Here is a 20514-nt window from a genome sequence, read left to right as displayed (position 1 = left end):
TAGGCTGCATGGCTTCATAGAGGATGAAGACCAACCCTGCCAGCTCCTCACTAGAAACCTGTAGAGTTGCAGGACAGGGAGAGAAGGGCTGCCCTGTCTGTCAGGCCTGTGGAGGGGCCTCTGGTCTGGGGTCTACTTCAGGGTCAGGGTCAGGTTTTAGACTAGGACCTGGGGCTGTTCTGGGGCCTGGGCTGGGACCTGGAGCTGTTCCAGGACCTGGACCTGGTCCTGGGACTGTTCCAGGGTCTGGGCCAGGATCTAAAGCTGTTTCTGTGACTGGTGCTACTTCAGGGCCTACTCTGGGACCCACACTAGGAACAGAATCATTACCTGGACCAGGACCTAGGTCTGGACCCAGGCAAGGAGCTGAGACAGTACCTGGATCAGTACCTCAGTCAGGACCCGGGTCACTACCTCAGCCAGGAGCTAGGTCAGTATCTCAGCCAGTAACTGGGCCATTACCTCAGCCAGGAACCAGGTCAGTACCTCAGTCAGGAGCTGCATCAGTACCTCAGCCAGGACCTGGGTCACTACCTCAGCCAGGACCTCAGTCAGGAGCTGGGTCAGTACCTGAGCTAGTAAGTGCGTCAGTACCTAGTCAGGGAGCTGCACCATTATCTGGGCTGGGGCTAGGGTCTGGGGCCAGACGAGGCTCTGGGACAGGTTCTAACCCCAGTGAATCAGTGGCAACCCCAGAACCAGCACTGCAGCAGAAGACTGGAACCAAACCCACACAAGCCCCCAGACAAAAGGTTCTGGTGACCGGAGGAGGAGGCTACTTGGGGTTCAGCCTGGGCTCCAGCCTGGCCAAGAGAGGCACTTCTGTCGTCTTGCTTGACCTTCGCAGACCCCAGTGGCCGCTACCCCCAGGAACCGAGTTTGTCCAGGTACAGAGATGGGAATCATGGAGGGGGCTGCTGCTGACGGTGACAGTGCTGGCGGTGGTGGTGACGGTGGCAGAGCTCAGATGGACAAATACGGTGTGGACAGGCAGTGGAGTTTGAGATCTCGGGCTCTGGAGCCAGATTTAGCCCTCATTGTTTATTATTTTTAGAAAAACAAGTGTCCTAAAACTCACTCTATAGACCAGGCAGGCCTCGAACTCAGAGATCCACCTGCCTCTGCCTCCCGAGTGCTGGGATTAGAGGTGTGCACCATCACCGCCTGGGTTTATTTTTAGATTTTGTTATCAGTGTGTGTGAGTGTGTGCGTGCGTGTGCGTGTGTGTGTGCGTGCGTGTGATGTGAGTGTGTAGGGGATAAGTGTGTGATGTGTGTGATTGTGTGATTCATGTGTGATGTGCATGCGTGTGTTATGTACATGTGTGATATGTTTGTTTATATGAATGATGTTTGCGATGTGTGAGCATATGTGTGATGCGTGTGATGTGTGTGTGTGTGCACGTGATGTGTGTGAGAGTGCAGTAGGCATACATTTGCCAGAGGAAACCTTTCTGGAGTTGTTTCCCTCCCTCCACCATGGTGAGGCAGGCCTCTTCTGTCTCCACTTCCATTGTTCACACTCGGGCGGGCCAGCCTAGAGCTTTCATTGCGCACACTCCGGCGGGCCAGCCTAGAGCTTTCATTGCGCACACTCCGGCGGGCCAGCCTAGAGCTTTCATTGCGCACACTCTGGCCAGGCCAGCCTAGAGCTTCCATTGCGCACACTCTGGCCTGGCCAGCCTAGAGCTTCCAGGCACTTTTCTTGCTCCAGCTCCCATTTCACCATAGGAGGGCTGGGATTGCAGATGCACCTCATCCAGCTTCCTGTGAATCCCAGGAGTCAAACTCGGATCCTTCCGGGTCCTCCGGGTCTTCCGGGTCTTCCGGGTCTTCCGGCTTGCTGGAAAGCGCTCGCTGTCTCCTAGCCTCTTTGCTGTCCTCAGCTCCAGCTCTTGTAGTTCAAGGCTGTAGTCACACCCCCTTGAGCCCCAGTCTTTACCCGCATTAGAGACAACGATCACATGTATTTTACAAGGGGCTCATAAGGGAGTCAGTAAGATAGTGCATATGGCACCCAGGCCAGCCCTGGACCCAAGAACAGAGGAATAGGGGCCGCCACTGCCGATGCTCTGTGGGGTTGATAAAGGCTGGTCCTCCAGGTGCTTGGCCTGGGTCACTGCCTTGGACCTGAACCTCTTCTGTCTGTTTCAGGCCGATGTCCGAGATGAAGAAGCCCTGTACCAAGCCTTCCAGGGAGTGGACTGTGTTTTTCATGTGGCCTCCTATGGCATGTCTGGGGCTGAGAAGGTGAGACTCCCACTCACGCCTGAGCCGGGCAGAGTAGTGTTCAAGTCCTGCCCCACCCACCACACTCTGATGCCCAAGTATTTATTCCTCATTGTTCTTCGCCTCTCCAAAGACGCACTAGGAATCCATGACCTCAAACACCAGTTCTGGTACCTCCCACCTGGGTGACCCAGGGCAGGTCACCTCTCGGAGCTGTTCCTTCCTCGTCTGGAAAGGAAGAAGTCACTGCAATTTAGGTCACAAACTCTTTAGGGAAACACTGTAGCGGTGTCTACAAAAATGCATTCCGCTCAACTCAAATTATACCTATTTATATTCTCATCGCATTGCTTTTAATACTAAAGCACCAGCAATAATGCAGTGGTCCATTAGTTATGGAAATAGGCTAGAGCAGGTATGTCATGAAACTCTGTGCAGCCGTACAAAAGACAGAAAAAACTCAGAAGTGTTGATAACCTGGCAGTCTCCAAAGCTCAAAATAGTGCTTGGGATCCCCTATTTACCTTTAAAAAGTAGAGAAAAGAAAAGTTAAGATAACTCAACCAACTGCCTTTAATCCCAGCACTCAGGATGCAGAAGCAGGAATATCTCTGTGAGTTTGAGGCCAGCCTGGGCTAAATAACAAATTCTAGGACAGCCAGGGCTACATAGAGAGACCCCCATCTCAAAAAAAAAAAAAAAAAAAAAAGAAAGAAAGAAAGAAAGAGAAAAAAAGTGCCTTCTGCTTGGTGACCTCAGTTTGACCCCCTGGACCCACACTGTGGAAGGAAAGAATTGACTCCCACAAGCTGTCCCCTGACCTCCACCTGTGTACCATGGCCCCCACACACATGGGCACACGCATACCCGTGCAAAACAAACAAATAAAAAACGTGATAAAAATTTTAAAGCTAGGCCAAATGTTTATTAAATGCACATGGGCATATGATGATGTTAAATACAGGTTCTCTGTACAAACGTCCAGAGCCATTAACAGCGGCTCCCTCTGGAGAGGGCCGAGGAAACCTTGGAATCGGGAGTGTGAAGGAACTTTCATCTTCATTAGATAGATTTTTTTTTAAGTTTTATGTGTATGAGCATTTTGCCTACTACATGTATGTGTGTGTATCACATGTGTGCCTGGTGCCTGAGGGAGTAAGAAGAGGACATCAGATCCCTTGGATCTGGACTTACAGACTCTTGTGAGCTGCCATGTGGGTGCTTGGAACAGAATCCAGGACTCTGGGAGAGTCCTTGACCACTGGGCCATCTCCGCAGCCCCTGGGCATACTTCTTGGAATCATTTCTAACCTTGTAGCTATTTCCCCACTAAACAAAAAACATCACAATAAGAATAAACATAGTTTCGACTGGGGATGTGGCTCAGTGGGTAGAAGCTTGCTCCAAAAGCACCCTGTCTTGGATTCCCCAGTACCCCCAAACCAGGCATGGTGACCCAGACTTATAATCCCTGCACTTGGAAGCTGGAAGCAGGAGGATCAGAAAGTTCAAGGTCATCCTTGTCTATATAATAGCGTGTTTGGGGCCAGCCTGGGTGACGTGAGATACATTGTCTCGAAGGAAAATAAATAAATGCAGTTTGAAAATACAGCCCTTCACATTTCCCAGTGGTGTTGAGTGAGGTCTGGATCGTCCTGTTTGCTGGGTGCATGGCACGCAAGAACCAACGCTTGCACACCCGTTCTTTGTTGGCATTCCACTGCCCTAAGGGCATGGCTGTGCCACCACAGCTGTCTCAGCTAACGACAGACTTGGGGAGGCAGAAAATGAGCCAACGTGTTTGAGATCACTTATCTGTGCCAAACTCTATACCAGCCCCTGCCGCCTATGCCCTTGACACTTTCAGCAAGAACCCTGCCGACCCTGAGCTCAGCCAGTGGTCTCAGCCACGGGGCAGACGGCAGCACGTGACTTCCATTTCCCTCTTATCTCTTAGCTACAGAAACAGCAGATTGAGTCTATAAATGTCGGAGGCACCAGGCTAGTGATTAATGGTAGGCCCTCAGAGTGGAGTGTGACCTGCAGTGTGATTCCTTCTCTTCTTTCTCCTGTCACTGGCCTGGCTCCGGGGTGGGAGCTGGAGGTGGGAGCAACAGAGGCGGGACCCCTCTGCCCTACCTAGACTGTACCAACCGAGGCCAGTGGGAGGCAGAGCCTCTTCTCGGGGGCCCTGTAGGAGCATCGACCGTCTCAGCACGTCTGGGGACTCGGAACTAGGGGTTGAGGACGGTCACTGAGACATCAGATAGAAGGTTTCTGTTGGGCCAGCCTTGACCTGCACCTTCTCCAGTTCTAGACCACCTTTTCTCCCTGTTTCAACAACTGAGCCTTCTCTTCTTGCCTGCCCCTGACGGTGTGGCTAGGGGGCCAAAGCCACACCAGAAGGAGGAATAAGAAGCCTTGGGCCCCACATTCCAAGTTGAGGGTGGAGGCTTTCCCCCTTCCAGGAAGCTCTGGGGGGAGGGGGGGCATTAAGGCTGAGTAGAAATGGGTGGGTTTACCTTGTCTGAGCCTGTCCTTAGCCAGCCCCTTGCTCACAGTCTGACTGTGGTGTATGTGTGTCTCCTGCAGTCTGTGTCCGTCGGCGGGTTCCAAGGCTCGTGTACACCAGCACAGTCAACGTGACATTTGGTGGGAAGCCCATAGAGCAGGGCGATGAGGGCTCTGTCCCATACTTCCCGCTGGACAAGGTACCAATTTCTGGGAGGGGAGAGATGGGGCAGGGTGGCAGGCTTGGGAATGACTGCCCAAAAGGCAAGTATGGATGGAGCCAGGTCCGTCTTATAACTCAGGGTGGGTCACAGTAGGATGGACTCCCAAGCTGAGTGGTACAAACTGTCTCCTATCCCAGCTTGTCTTGCCCTCCACCCTCGGAGGCTTTAAAATCAGATAGACCTGGCCTTGAGCCCCACCCAGCCAGAGGTGAGAGCTATCACACACTCTGAGCCTGGTAACACCGTGGAAGGGGTTTGTAGAAAGTAGGAAATGAGATTGTGTGCAAAGATGTCACAGGAACACTGAAGGATGACCTACGACTAGATCATCCAACCCATATCTGATATCGGTGTCACGAGGCAGATGTCACAGACTGCCCCCCCCCCCCGAGTCGGGACTATGCAGCCGTGGGGTAGACCAGATGGACCAGTACTGCCATCAACATGACTGAGCTCATCTGTTGACTGTGTTTTCCTTGTCCCCTGGCAGCACATGGACCACTACTCTCGAACCAAAGCCATTGCTGACCAGCTGACTCTCATGGCCAATGGGACACCTCTCCTAGGTGAGTACTGTGGGGCCTGCTTTTAACAAGAATGCCTGGCCACTGCCGCCTCTGCATTGTGTGTCTGAGTTGAGTCATCCCCACACGGCCTGGGCCTTTGTTCTTTGGTGTGTTCTGAGCACCAGCGTACGTCTCCCTCACCCAGGACACAGCCTGGACAGTCAGATTCCTGCCTGCAGTCTGGAGAGGAAAAGATCTGGACAGCCTGACACTTGCTCTCTTTGCTGTCTTATGGGAATGGATTTAGTCTGGGCAGTCTTCTTTAGCATTAGGAATATGTAAGGAGCTTTGGAAGGGACCATGCAAGTGAGAGACGTCTATACTTAATCTTCAATAGCTTCCCAGAAAAACCTACCTCGGGTGCCTCCCTACATCCTCCCCTCTGGCTTACAGAGAACAATAGTAAAATCGGAACTGTCCACACATATGTGTGCTCTTCATGCCAGGCCTTATTTTGCATGCTAACTTCATATGCAAAGGTTCATTTGGTCCAGATCATTCCTGAATGGAGTGTGGGTTTTAGGTGTCCCTGGTCTTCCACACAGGAGCCAAACCCATTCAGACAATTTGCTTGCCAGAAATCATGGTTTCCCCTTATTGTCAAAATTATCTATCTAAGCCAGGTGTGGTGGCACACACATCCTAGCACTGGGGAGGCAGAGGCAGGCAGATCTTGAGTACAAGGCCAGCTTGGTCTACATAGTGAGTTCCAGGCCAGTCAGTACCACATAGATAGACTCTGTCGAAAGAAAGAAAGAAAGAAAGAAAGAAAGAAAGAAAGAAAGAAAGAAAGAAAGAAAGAAAGAAAGAGAAAGTGAGAAAGAGAGAGAGAAAGTAAAGAGAGAGAGAGAGAGAGACCAGTCAGGTCTACATCGAGAGACCTGTCTTCAAAAAGGAAGGAAGGAAGGAAGGAAGGAAGGAAGGAAGGAAGGAAGGAAGGAAGGAAGGAAGGATAAAAAAAGAAAGGAAGAGAAGGAGAAATTTATCTGCCTGGGTCTGGGTCTGGTAGCAAAGTCCTCACATACTAGCTACTCAGGAGGTTGAGGCAGGAAGATTACAAATTTAAGGCTTGCCTGGGCTACAGAGTGAGTTCAAGGCCAACCTGGGCTATATAGCAAGACCCTGCCTCAAAAAAACAAAAGGTAAAAATAAATAAATAAATAAATAAATAAATAAATAAATAAATAGGTAAAGAAATAAAATTAAATTAAAAGGCCAGGATGTAGCTCAGAGGTATGGAGCCTGCTTAGCATGAAGCCCTGTGTTCGGCCCTTCTAGTAGCACTGAAGAAGACAAGCAAATGTGGGAACCAATGGGATTTGGGGAACGAGAGAGGCTTGAAATTGCAGCCTCCAGTTTACACAAAAGGAAACAGAGACGGGTAGCTGGTTTTGCCCAAAGTCACACAGCACTGAGCAGTAGAGTTAGAATCAAAGCCCAGGGGAGTCTTAGCCCCGAAATCTAGGCCTTCCCCACTGTGCTACTCCAGAGGCAGCCAACCAGGTCCCTGTCTGAGGACTCCTTTCCCTACAATACCCCTGCTCTCACTGCTTAGTCTGGCAGCCCTTGACCCCTGGCCCTGGTGGGCACAGCCGCTGTGTTCCCCCAGGGTTTGATCTGATGCAGGTGAATTCCCTTCTCTGTCAGGGCACAGCCCTCTTCACCTACCGCCAGGCCAGACACCTAATCCTCTGGCTGGGGGTTATTTATAAGCACATCCCCAGCTTTCAATGCTCTGAAGAGTCATGGATACCCTAGTCCTGCCCGTCTCTGATGTGGCTACCCAGTGTCCCACTGGCCACCACTGACTGCAACTTGACCTCCCTCCACCGTGCCCCTAGGGACCTAGAGTTTAAACTTAGCTATAGGCCACAGAAAAGCTCAGCTGACACCCGCCTTCCAGGAGGCTGACCATGGTGACCAGCGATGATTGCAGTAGCCTGAGATCCAGGCTAGTCTGAGACAGCCCTCACTTGAGCCGGGCACCAGAGTCCTAATATGTAGGTCACGGTGCCTTGTCAGGAGCTGTGTCCTCTTACACCTGCTTGTGTTAATATCCTGCAACTCCCGCCGTGGTTTAGAACAGTCTCTTACCATCTAAAAGCCAGAGCCTGGGATCCTGGTGTTAACTGGTATTGGCAGGCAGAACTCTCTCTGAAGGCTCTGGAGAAGGGGCCCTCTGTCCCCTCCAGCTTCAGGTGGCCCCAGGTGACCCTTGGCTCATGACTGTAAAACTCCAGCCCTTACTTCTACCTTCATGTGGCTTCTTTCTCCATTGTTGGTCTCTCTCAGACACTTGTAATTGGATTAGACCCAGCTGAAAATCTCCGATGCCATCAGCTCACCAATATCCGTAATTACGAGCTTGAAGGCCCTTTTCCAAGCAGCCACATTGGCAGGTTCTAGAATGCAAACGTGACGTTTGGAGACCACCCTATCATCTGTGACTCTGGACTTCATTGTAACGGGAGGGGTGTTTCGTAGAGATGGAAGTCTCTGGGCCTGGCTTGTTCATGGGGAAAGGGAACATACTGCAGAGGTACCTGGAAGACAGATTTGCAGAAAAACAGCCACCTGGTTTAGGAAACACAGGCCATGAATAGTTCAAGGGCCCTGGCTGGCGGGAGCTTGTGGTCATTGCCCTCAGTGTTTGTGGTCCTAATTCTGATGACGCTGAGAGTCACTTCCAGGGGAGAACATCTAAGGACACCATGTATAACCACCTCTGCGGGGGGAGGGGGAACCCCCAAAGAAATTGGGCTGCTAGCAGCACAGAGTACTCTACGGGACCTTCCATGCCAGATGAGGAGCAGGAGGTGTGGTGGACCTTGAGCTCCCATCCCCGCGTGCTGTGGACTCCCGAGCTCCGTATGCCACTCTTCTGTGCCCCCCCCACCCTTTCTTGTGTCCTAGGAGGAGGTACCCTGCGCACCTGTGTGCTCCGCCCCCCAGGGATCTATGGCCCTGAAGAACAGAGACACCTACCCCGGGTGGCCGTAAGTCCTCCCAGCCTTCCAAGGACCAGAGGCAGAAGGAGTCAGGTTGATGTGTTGTGCTTGCTGATTGGATCATGGTCCCTGTCTAGGGGCAGTGTCCCAGCCAGAGACTCTCTATGCTGGGAGGCCACCCCGACACCTACCAGTTCTTCGTCCTCAGACCTACGAGGGTCAAAGCTCTCAGTGTGCCATCCAGACCTCTGTTCAAAACAGGGAGAAAGAGAGCTATGACCCCAGAGAGACCCTAAGGTACCCCAAGGCAGCAGTTTAAACTAGGCTGCCAGTGAAGGTTCTTCATGTCAGAAAACTCTAGAAAAATCCGGGTACTGAGAAATCCAGCTGCAAGGGGCTCTAGGCCCTAGTGTCCTCACAAACTGGTCAGGGGGACAGATCACTAAGTAGAGAGAAAGATGCAAGAAAAAAAAATGGGCCTGTCAGGGAAGACCCTGGGAAGACTTCCTGAAGGGAGGGATGCCTGGAGTGTCTGGAAGGAGGAAAAGGGATTTCCTGATGAGCTGTGGTGATTAGAGAAAGCAAATGCCAAGTGAATGAGCCACTTGAGGTGGACCAAATGTGAGCAAGGTCACAGTGCAGCAAGATCTAAGCTGGAGCTATTGAGAGTGCAAGGCCATGGGGCACCGTGGGAGGTCATCTGGGGAGAGCCGCTTCAAATATCCCTTTGTCGCCTTTGTAAATGATACTGCTAAACCACAGTGGCTCTTCCTCCACTTCAACACTTAATTGAACTACTACTGTGCTTAGTACTGTTCAGAGCAGCAAACAAAGCAGACAGTCCCTGCCTCTGTGTGGCCTCTGTTCTCACACCAGGAAAGAGATTAAAATAGACTCACGTGCTGAATTATAAAAAGTGTTGGAAGGTGCCAGGCACAAAAGGAGAAAAGAAAAGGTGGGTGGGGTAAGGGGTTTGGGCTCCCAGGGAAGTTGGGTAAATCCCTTGGAGAAGGCCAGGTTTTTAAGCCTCCAGAAGAGGAAGGAGCCAGGCGTGTCAAGCAGGCTTTTCGAAGAAGAGCCGCCAGACAGGGGGCAACTCTCCAAAAACCCCAAGATTGCCCAGGAGTGCCCAGACAGCCGGAGAGGAGGTCAGTAGGAGCAGAAGCTGCAGAGTAGCTGGGCCAGGTCTAGGAGGACTGTGGGGCAGGCGGTGTCCACATTTCTGTGTTCATCATCGTAGCCCACGTGATTCTGTAGGCGCCAGAACAGGGCCAGGTCTGGCTGGGTAGATGGACGGACGGTTAAGAAGCTGCTGTGGTCCCCAAGGTGAGAGAGGGGCGTGGCCCTGGGGGAGGAAAGCAGTCGAATTCTGAAGAGAAGTGATAGTCGAAGAGATGTGATAGTCGGGGCAACTGGGTCTGCAAATGTTTTGAGGGTGAGGCGTGAGAGAAGTTAGGAAGATCAAAGGTGGCCCAAGGTCATCCGTGAGACGAGCCAGCGGAGACGTCCAGAGGACTTGGGACGTGGAGCTGGAGTCTAGCCCGTTGCTGATTGGAAGCTGGGAGCGTGTAGATAGCGTGTAAAGCACCCCGGTGAGCCTGCATTGTCCTCTCCCCTGCACCAGAGCCACATCAGGAAGAGACTTTTCATGTTCCGGTTTGGGGATCGCAGGACACGCATGAACTGGGTCCACGTGCAGAATCTGGTGCAGGCGCACATGCTGGCCGCTGAGGCCCTCACCATGGCAAAGGGCTACGTGGCTGTGAGTATCCTCCGACATCCCGGCCCCTACCCCTACTCCCCCCACCCCCGCAGGCTGCAAGCAAGGAGAATCAGACCTCAGGAGTCCCAGGGTCACTGGGTTAGGCAGAAGCTTCTGAGAGGGTAATTAGCTCTTCACAGTGACCCGGTGACGTCACAGCTTCAGATGGAAGTGTGTCACGATACTGAAGTACAATGACATTGTGTTCATCAGAGTCACACAGCTTGTCAGTGTGGTGGACCTGTTACCAAACTTGGGTCCACAATCTGTACCCCAAGAAGCTAACTTCAATCACTCTGTTAGAAGCCAATTATAAGAGTCAAATTAGGCTGGGCAGTGGTGGTGCACGCCTTTAATCCCAGCTCTCAGAAGGCAGAGAAAGGCAGGTGGATCTCTGTGAGTTCGAGGCCAGCCTGCCTCCAGGACCAGGCCTGTAGAGAAACCCTGTCTCGAAAAACAAACAAACAAAGTCAAATTAGTAGTAAAAATGAAAAGAGGGACAAAAGAACCCAGTCCATCTTGGAATCCTAAAGTGAGATTAAACTTTAATAGGGTTCCAAGAATGTGCACATTTTGGCAGTCCCAGTCAAGGAAGGTATGGTCCTGTCCACCACCGATTCATCCCCAAGTGGTCTTGGCTCTCATCCTGTAAGCTGTGGAGATAAGCACCCCTATGGCTGCAGCCCTTTGGTTTTTCCAGTGTGAGATTCCTGTTGAAATCCCCATTTTTAGCCGGGCGTTGGTGGCGCACGCCTTTAATCCCAGCACTTGGGAGGCAGAGGCAGGCGGATCTCTGTGAGTTCAAGACCAGCCTGGTCTACAAGAGCTAGTTCCAGGACAGGCTCCAAAACCACAGAGAAACCCTGTCTCAAAAAACCAAAAAAAAAAAAAAAAATCCCCGTTTTTCCAGGGGTCCGTTGTTTGAATAGTCTGGTGGTCAGACTGACAGACAGCCGGCCCAGTGTCAGCATCTCTCTGGAGGATCGTCATTTCTGCCAGGCCAGTCACAGCCCTTACTAAGGTGTACCTAGGTGTCCCCAGACTGCTCAAGAGAACAATGTGGCAACAGCTGGGAGTCAGGAGTCAGGCTGTGGGCAGGCATATGACTGCACCCTTCTCTCCTGTTGCCCTCAGAGCGGGCAGGCATACTACATCAACGATGGGGAAAGCGTCAACCTCTTTGAGTGGATGGCTCCACTGGTGAGTGTTCTGGTCCCCTAGCTCAGAGCAAGTCTCTAAAATCCCATCCTCTGTCCTTGCTTCCTTTCCTACCACCAAACCCATCTCTGAAAATCGTGTCCTCTCTCAACAACCTACAGTCTCCTTAGGACCAGGCCTATGTGGTAAGGGAGCACAGAACCCGGGGTCTAATGGTGGAGGGGCTATCTTGTACGGCTGTGCCAATGGCAGTTCCGGTTTGTTTCACTCAAAGAGCACTTCCAGGGGCTGGAGAGACAGCTCAAGTGACTGTAAGCACCGGCTGCCCTTCCAGAGGACCTGGGTTCAAGTCCCAGCACCCACATGGCAGCTCACAACTGTCTGTAACTCCAGTTCCAGAGGAGCTGATGCCCTCTTCCCGCATACAGAAGCACCAGTCGTACACACAAGCAAAACACTCATACGTGTAAAAAAAAAATTTTTAATTTTCTAAATTAAAAGGCACTTTTATTGAGATGTAACTTACAAGCTATGCAGTTCACCCTATGGAAAGGATACGATTCAATATGGTTTTCCTTTTTACACCATATTCAGAGTTATACAACCGTCACTATTTTAATGAACTTTAAAGCAGGTCTTCGTCTTCAAATAAGCAAAACAAGCCTGTACCTGTTAGTAACTTGACCTTGTGTACCCCACCCCAGACAACCAGGAGTCTTCCTCTGCTGTCATTTGCCCCTCGTGATAATTTTATATGAATGGACTCATGGGATAAGTGGCCTTTTGTGTTGGCTTCTTCCCTCTTAGTTCTCAAGGTTGATCTGTGTCGTGGCATCTATCAGGTCAAAACTTCATTCCTTTTTTTTCCTTTAATGTATGTGTTTATGTGCACACCTGTGTATACGAGTGCACATGTATGTGAGGACACAGGCTTGTGGAAGTCAGAGGACAACCCTGGATGCTGTTCCTCAAGCACTGTTTACCTGTCTTTTGAGGCAGGGTCTCTCACTACCTAGAGCTCACCAAGTAGACTAGGCTGACTGGCCAGTGAGCCCCGCTGCTGGGATTACATTATTGTGGGCTTGCATGGAGTCTCTGGGCTAACCAGTTACTCCAGGTTTAACTTTCAATTGAAGAACTGCTGGACTCTTTTCCAGAGATGTGGAATTCCTGTCTTCCCAGCAGTGGGGGAGTGCTCCAGCCTGAGCCTTTGTTGGTGTGGCTTTGGCCTGAAGAAGTTTTAAGCAGGTGGGCAGGTCTACTCATCCCCTGCCAGCCTGTTTCTTCCTGAGTCTCCCTCTCCCTTCCACCCACTCACTGCATTTTATCTATTTTTCTTTAATTATGCAGTCAATTCTGGAAGAAAAAAAATCAAATTCAGGGCTGAAGAGATGGCTCGGCGGTTAAGAGCACTGACTGTTCTTCCAAAGGACCTAGATTCAATTCCCAGCATCCACATAGTAGCTCACAACTGTCTGTAACTCCAGTTTCAGGGGACCCAACACTCTCACACAGATATACATGCAGGCAAACACCAATGCACATAAAAATAAATAAATTATTTTAAAATATCAGATTCTACTTAAGGGCTTGGGACCATGTTCAGGTAGGGGTGGATATAGTAAAAATTAAATGATGTGAAATATTCTAAGTTTTAAAAAACAACCTGCCCTAGAGGCTGGCAAGAGATGGTTTCGCAGGTAAGCCCACATCCTGAGTTCAATCCCCAGGACCCACATGGTGAAGAAGAGAGCTGATTGTGGCAAGCTGTCCTCTGACCTCCAAAACACACACACGCACACACGCATGCACACGAGCGCACATGCACATGCATGGAAAGAAAAAGATTTGCCTTATGTTCTCAACGACTTGAGTTATCCTGATAAGGAGTGGATCTCACTTCGAGACTGGGATGCAGAATGATTATTACCATCATGTCTGGCACTGTGTGAACACCTTTGATTCCAGCACCCAGGAGATAGAGGCAGGCAGATCTCTGTGATTTGAGACCGGCCTGGTCTATAGAGAGACCCTGTCTCAAAAAATAAGACTGGTGTGTGCTTGGGGGTAGAGGGGTCTGTCTGTGCTGGTGGGGTCCCCTGCCAGCCAGGATCTGGGATTTCCTCACTAGCGAGTCCCTGCACAACCCGTTCTCACCTCAGACCATGTTCCCTTGCAGTTTGAGAAGCTGGGGTACAGTCAGCCCTGGATCCAGGTACCAACTTCCTGCGTTTATCTGACAGGTAAGAGACAACATGGTGTGCCAGGTATACACACAACATGTGTGGTTTACATGATCGGAAACCCAGGGCCTGGACTATCATGAGGCCAGGAGGCACACAGGAGGTGAGGGTAATGGAATTTAATAGGTTGTGCAGGTGTACCCAGCCTGACCCAGCACTCAGAGGAGCAAGTATTCCATCTGCTCACCATTGGCCTGCCTACAAGGCTGGTAGGATTGTAACTACTGGAAAGGAGGAGGCTGGGGTTCTAAAACCTGCCTGAAGTGGTGCGGAGAGGGGAAGGGGCAGCTTTGACCCAGAGACCTGTGCTGGAAGGCGTGATGGCTGGCAAGGCAGAGGGAGCCCTGAGTCTCCCCCTCTTCCAAGGTCACACTGACACCAGGGCTTCTTGGGATGTGTGAAAACTTGGACTTGGATTCTCCCCCTCCCCGTGCTGGTCAGTATCTGCTCCCACTCCTTGGTCCCATCCCACCTATGTCCTGCTGCTGCCCTCTGCTGGCCTCCTTCCAGCAAGAATGCAAGTAGGCCTGAGGCTTGGGGTGAGCCGCCCAAGGGAACAGGTGAGGGCTGTGCTCCTGCCACGTCAGAGCTGGACCTGTTCTTTTAAATGCATTTGGGAGTGTTTGTTATTGAAATCAAAGACTTGCAAACTCATGACCCAGGTGGGTGACTCCTGCACAGCACTGTCATGATTGACAGGCCTTACCTGTGGCCCAGGGGATGGCAGTTTGGGAGAATTGTATACAAATATGCAGTTCTCTGTAAACTGGCTGCAGCTTGGTGCGTCTTCACACCGCTGTACACTAGAACCACCCAGACATGTCAAACTCGCCAATTCTCAGCCACACCTCAAAGAAATGATGTCAGAAGGAGTAGCAGGGACACAGCAGTGTTTCTTAAAGTGAGAAGCAATTCCTCCCTTCCCTTACCCAAGTCGGTATATCAAAATAGGAGAGAGAGGCTGGGCGTTGGTGGCGCATGCCTTTAATCCCAGCACTCGGGAGGCAGAGGCAGGCGGATCTCTGTGAGTTCGAGAACAGCCTGGTCTACAAGAGCTAGTTCCAGGACAGGCTCCAAAACCACAGAGAAACCCTGTCTCAAAAAACCAAAAAAAAAAAAAAAAAAAATAGGAGAGAGAGCCAGGTGATGGTGGCACATGCCTTTAATCCCAGCACTTGGGAGGCAGAGGCAGGCAGATCCCTGTGAGTGTGGGGCCAGCCTGGTCTATAAGAGCTAGTTCCAGGACAGGCTCCAAAGCTACAGAGAAACCTGGTCTCGAAAAGAAAAATCAAAATAGGAGAGAGATGCCAGGCGGTGGTGACATGCACCCTTTTTCTCAGCACTTGGGAGGCAGAGGCAGGCAGATCTCTGTGAGGCTGAGATTAGCCCAGTCTACTGGGCTAGTTCCAGAACACCCATGACTACAAAAAAAAAAAAAAAAACCTATTTGAAAAAGAAGTAGGAGAGAGAGTCAGGTGTGGTGGCACACCTATGATTCCAGCAAGTGGGATGCTGAGACAGGAGGATCATGAGTTCAAGGCCAGCTTGAGCTTCATAGAGAGTCCTATGCCAGTCTGGTCTACATATAAGATCCTGCCTCAAAAGAGAGGCTTGAAGACCAGCAAGATGGTTCAGTGGGTAAAGGTGCTACCACCAAGCCTGACACCTCGCCCACCCCTGCCCCACGTCCAATCCTTGAGACCCACATGGTAGAAGGGAAGACTCAGCCCCAAGTTGTCCTGCAACTTCCACATATGCACCTACCCATATAAACACATATACAGAGTAAGTAAATGAAACCTAATTTGAAAGAGGTTGCGAGAATAAAAACACCTTCGCGTCTTCTCAGATTTGTTTGTACTCTTCGGTCCTTCAGTATTCCTCGGTGCCAACTTATTGTGACAGGCCCTCAAGCAAGGGCTGTTGACCGAAAGGAATCTGGTGGCATTTGTAAAGGGACCCCCTAGCAAAGCAAACAGTGTCCCCAACGGGTTTGTCCTGAGAGTCCCTCTCTCCTGACCTCTCCACAGCTGCAGTGATGGAGTACCTGCACCTGGCCCTGAGGCCCATCTGCACCATCCCCCCACTGCTTACCCGCAGTGAGGTAAGTGTCGGGGAGCCCCAACCCTGAACCTTCCCCCTCCCCTCCACATAGCCACTGCTGCAGGACACCTCTGGACAGGATCCTTCTCTGAGGTCTCAGAACCTTCTACATGGGCCAGAGCTACAGCCTGTCCCTTTACAATGCTCCCTACCAAGTGAGGTTTTGTGTTGTAGACTGGAAACTGGACCACTCCAAGCAAGCTTCATAGCTGTTATTCCAGTCATAGGTGGTTTGTTTTCTATCCACATCTGAGGCTCCCAAAGGCAGGCTCCATGGCGGGCAATTTTTGGAGCCCCCACTCTGAATAGACACACGTGCACACTCACAAAATCCCCAGTGCGTCATTCACACTTACTTAACAGTAAGTATGTATGTATCAAGTGTCTTCTACGTACAGAACATTAGTACTGTTCCCGAAGTTATGATGCGTAGATGCGTAGTTGATTGGGCGGTTGCTGTTTGAGACAGGATCTCACTATGTAGTTCTGGCTGTCCTGGAACTCACTCTGTAGACCAGGCTGGCCTCGAACTCGCAGAGCTCCGCCTGCCTCTGCCTCCCCAGCGCTGGGATGGCTTGTGTGCACCCAGCCCATGGGCAGTTTCACATTTGCTTAGCACGTATCATTCAAAAAGAGGCTGGAGAGATGGCTCATCGGTTTGGAGCACTCACTGCTCTTCAGAGGAGCCAAGTTTGATTCCCACCCTCCACACGCTGGCTCACAACCACCATAGCTCCAGCCCGAGGGATCTGACACCCTCTTCTGGCATGTGTGTGGTGCACAAACATGCATGCAAACAAGGCGTTAATACATATAAAATAAACAAATATTAAAAACTCTTTTCCAAAGAGGATGTCTTAAGTAGACTGTAACCAGACAGCAGGGGGTGTTTAGGGGCTCGCTCATCTGACTGTGCCTAGTGCTACATAAGGAAGGGCAGAGAGATGAGGTTCTCCGCTTTGTTTTGGGAAACTGGGCACTAGAGAACCCAGTGGCCTATCCAAGATCACACCACATTGGAACTGACGCTGGGATTTCAAGTTCAGTGCTCTTCAGGCTGAAGGGAAGTGGGAGGGTGGGGAATGTTCCGGAGAAGCCGCTGCCTACCATTGTTCCTTTGAGCACCCAGACTGATGGACGATAATGACAGGATAAAATAGGAGCATTTGATAGTCCCTGCTGCTGAAAATTACTGTCCTGCCCACGAACAGAGGAGAAAATTAGACCCATAGCGAAGTTGCCTACCCAGGGTCACTCACTCACAAGGCACTGATGGGATGTGAACCCAGACCTAAAGCTCCACCGCCAACTTGGAGAACACATTGGGAACAAAGGGCACAGCAGCTGCCAGGAGTGCTGCAGGACTCTGTAGTCAGGCAAGTGAGCCACCCTTCTTCTTGTTGGCTCCAGGGCGCAGCATCGCCCTCTGCTGGTCAGTCTGGGAGACACCAATTAGTGCTCTAGCTTTTGTTTGTTTGTTTGTTTGTTTGTTTGTTTTTGGTTTTTCGAGACAGAGCCTGTCCTGGCACTAGCTCTTGTAGACCAGGCTGGCCTCGAACTCACAGAGATCCACCTGCCTCTGCCTCCCGAGTGCTAGGATTAAAGGCGTGCACCGCCACCACCACCCGGCAGTTCTCTAGCTTTCAAGGAAGATGTTTCAGAAACAGGGCAACTCAACAAGGTGATGAGAGCGGAGGAATTTCCCAGCATGCAGGAGAGGCACCACCACCCTGAGGTCACTGTTAAGCCTGACCTCTGAGAGCACTGTGCCAGGACCTGCTTGCGTAGCTCAGTGGCTAGGTCTCCATGCAAGCGGTTGGCTTAGGAAATTTACTATCCTGCATTCCTCCCAGCCCTGAAGGTTCTATCTGGGGCAAGAAGTGGTCTCTCTGCTTCTCTCATTGGGGTCCCTGAGCCAGCGCTTGACTCCAAGGGCCTGTCTGTGCCATGGGAGAACCACGTAGCCAATGTCAGCTAGAGAAGAATAAAGCCAGGTGGGAAGGCATCTCCAGGCCCCAGTGTGACAAAGAATATGGCCTAGGAAGTGACTCTTCTATGTGGCCCTAAGCAAGTCACTTTACCTCTGGTCTTCAATTTCCAATTATGCAAAGAGGACATAGTGTCGTCTCAGAGGACAAAAGTATATAAAGGGCCTACAGCAAGCACAGTGGGAGTTCTATAATCGATAGCTGTCATTTATCATTTATCACCCTAGAAGCAGGCCAGCTGGAAGCGGGGGAAATGCAGCCTCAGATGTAGAGAGGAATCGCTGCGCATAACTGAATTCCTCTATTAGGGACACTTAGTTAAGCAGCTAGGAGGGCTGGAAGGATGCACTGGAGGCCCTACCAGCTACAATTGGTATTGGGCTGGCAACAGAAAGCCAGCATCCTTCCTTGGAGGTGTTCTGGAGAACTGCACCCTACTGCAGGCAGGAGGCCTTAGGCCTCTCCTGGTTCAAGAATGCATCTAGGGCTGGAGAGATGGCTCAGAGGTTAAGAGCGTGGCCTGTTCTTCCAAAGGTCCTGAGTTCAATTCCCAGCAACCACATGGTGGCTCACAACCATCTGTAATGGGGTCTGGTGCCCTCTTCTGGCCTTTGAGCATAGACACAGACAGAATATTGTATACATAATAAATAAATAAATAAATAAATAAATAAATGCATCTAAGACCTCCAGAGGTCCAGAAAGGCGCTAGGCTGGCAAGAGAAGCTGAGACTGGTATTAAACAGGATGAGAATTTAGCGGGGTTGAAGGATGAGATGCAGAAAGGGCATGCAGGAGGCGGCGCCCTCCAGGAAAAAGGTCTTAGAAAGGATGGTGTCCCCACCCCACCCCGCCCCAGGAAGGCATCTCAGGAACAAGACGCAGCGACCAGTCTTTTTAAATCCCAGTGTTGACCAAGAAACAAGCTGCCCTCCCGTATACATTTGGTCCACAAGGCACAGGATGTTCTCCTCCCCCCCCTCCGCCCCACCCCACTAGCCCGGCCTCCTCGGCTCCGCCTTTCCCACAGGTGCTCAGTGTGGCCGTGACGCACACCTTCCAGATTGCCAAGGCCCGCGCTCAGCTTGGCTACACGCCGGACAAGTTCAGCTTCGCCGACGCAGTGGAGCGATATGTGCAGGCCACGACCCCTCAGCGCCGTGGCTTCACCATGCTGACGCTCCTGCGGCTGCTGCTCCTGCTGCTGCTGCTGCTCAGCCTGCTGGGCCTTGCCCTGTACTTCCTAGGGCTGCGACCGTTGCAAGGTGCTGTGCAGCTCCTCTGACCCCGCCCCCTAATCCCCGGTCAGGTTCTCTGAGTTTATACCTGGCTTTGACCTCCTGATTCAGACACGCCCCTGATTCTTGACCCCGCCTCTATACCTGGTCACGCCCCTGCCCCTTCCTCTATGGGCTTGTATTCGTCCTCCTCACATTCTCTACCCCGCTCCCTGAATCTCAGCCACGTTTCCTCGCCCTCGGCTTCCTGACAGCGTTTTACACTTCTCCGAGGCCAGGTGAGGCCGTTAATGAGGTCCCGGCCTCCCAGCCAGCGTCTTCTTCCCAGACATTTCCAGACTCCTAACAAATCCAGCCTTCTCCCCATTCCTCCCGGTTCTTTCTGCTCTGGTTTCGCCCTTCCTGCCTCCACCTGTCCGCTGAAGCTCCAACAAGCTTGCTTATTTAGGGACAGGTCCTCTTGCTCTGTCCCCTTCCAGCCCCGCCGTTGTCTAAGTGGACAAGTTCTGGTTGGTGGAGTCGGGAACTGGACCAGTCTTCTGCTGTTTCTGGGGACGGTGGGGCCTCCTCCCTGCCATGGCTTCTTTGAGTTTGTTGGATCTTGACACAGATCTGTGTTGATTAGCTGGGGAAGGATACCCAGCCCAACTTGGTATCTTTGGGTTCTCACTTAACTCAGCATAGTAAAGAGGTTTTGTACCAGAAGGGGCAAGAGAAAAAAAACAACAACAACAACAACTTTGCAAAAGAAAATTGAATGTCTCATAAAAGTACCAATATAATACACAAGAGTTTGACTGATAGTATTTTATGATTTAGTTTGTGTGTACTTGTGTGTGGAATCAGAGGATGCTGTTCCTGAAGCTGTCTGCCTTATTTTTGCAGAAAGCATCTCTCTCACTGATTTGGAGCTTGGAGTGGCGAGGCTGGCCAAGAAGCCCTAGGGATCCACCCTGTCTCTTTTCTTTCCCACCCCTGGGATTGCAAGCATATGCCACCACACCCAGCCTTTTATGTGGGTGCAGGAAGTCAAAACACCCCCACTTCCCCCCTACCTCCCCCCTACTCTCCCTCCCTCTGCCCCTCCTCCCCCATCACTCCTCTGTCCCTGTTCAAAACAGGGCACGCCTCCAATGGGCTCCAACAAAGCGTGGCACTTCAAGTTGAGGCGAGACCAAGCTCCTGCCCCTGCATCAAGGCTGGTTGAGGCAAGCCAGCGTGAGGAATAGGTTCCCAATCATTTGTATTTCTGGATGGGTAGTGATGCTCGTCTTTATGAGTTTACGGCCACAGTCCTGCTCTCCAAAGAAACTGCACCTCCCTGCCATCCTGTTGTGGATCCCAGAAGAACATGGGTAAACAGATCCACGTATATCTGTCATCTGGTGCACACGTGGCATTAGCTGAGCACATACTATGGACCATAGCAGAGAGCAAAGTAACTGTAGTGGACAGGGGAGGAGGTACTAGTCAACCTTCACAGGTGGTGTCCCTCACAGCGTGTGTCCCTGTCTGGTAAATAAGGAAGACAATGTAAGAGTTCTA

At 51.3% G+C, this 20514-nt stretch overlaps 1 protein-coding gene across 1 annotated transcript; it reads left to right on the top strand.

The window, feature by feature from the left end:
• Positions 1 to 19690, top strand: Sdr42e2 (short chain dehydrogenase/reductase family 42E, member 2). Its single transcript, XM_050143239.1, has 11 exons — positions 1 to 887; positions 2154 to 2249; positions 4186 to 4243; positions 4821 to 4939; positions 5454 to 5529; positions 8443 to 8525; positions 10102 to 10239; positions 11374 to 11439; positions 13577 to 13640; positions 15671 to 15744; positions 18762 to 19690. The coding sequence occupies exons 1-11, from the start codon at positions 24 to 26 to the stop codon at positions 19014 to 19016; spliced, it is 1893 nt and encodes a 630-aa protein (XP_049999196.1). The 5' UTR covers positions 1 to 23; the 3' UTR covers positions 19017 to 19690.
• The last annotated feature ends 824 nt before the right edge of the window (positions 19691 to 20514 follow it).

The sequence above is a fragment of the Alexandromys fortis genome, unplaced genomic scaffold (assembly GCF_014885135.2).
Source record: "Alexandromys fortis isolate MF-2015 unplaced genomic scaffold, M_Fortis_MF-2015_v1.1 scaffold_45, whole genome shotgun sequence".
NCBI lineage: Eukaryota > Metazoa > Chordata > Mammalia > Rodentia > Cricetidae > Alexandromys > Alexandromys fortis.
The sequence above is the reverse complement of the archived record's forward strand: the minus strand, read 5'-3'. Positions and strand labels throughout refer to the sequence as shown.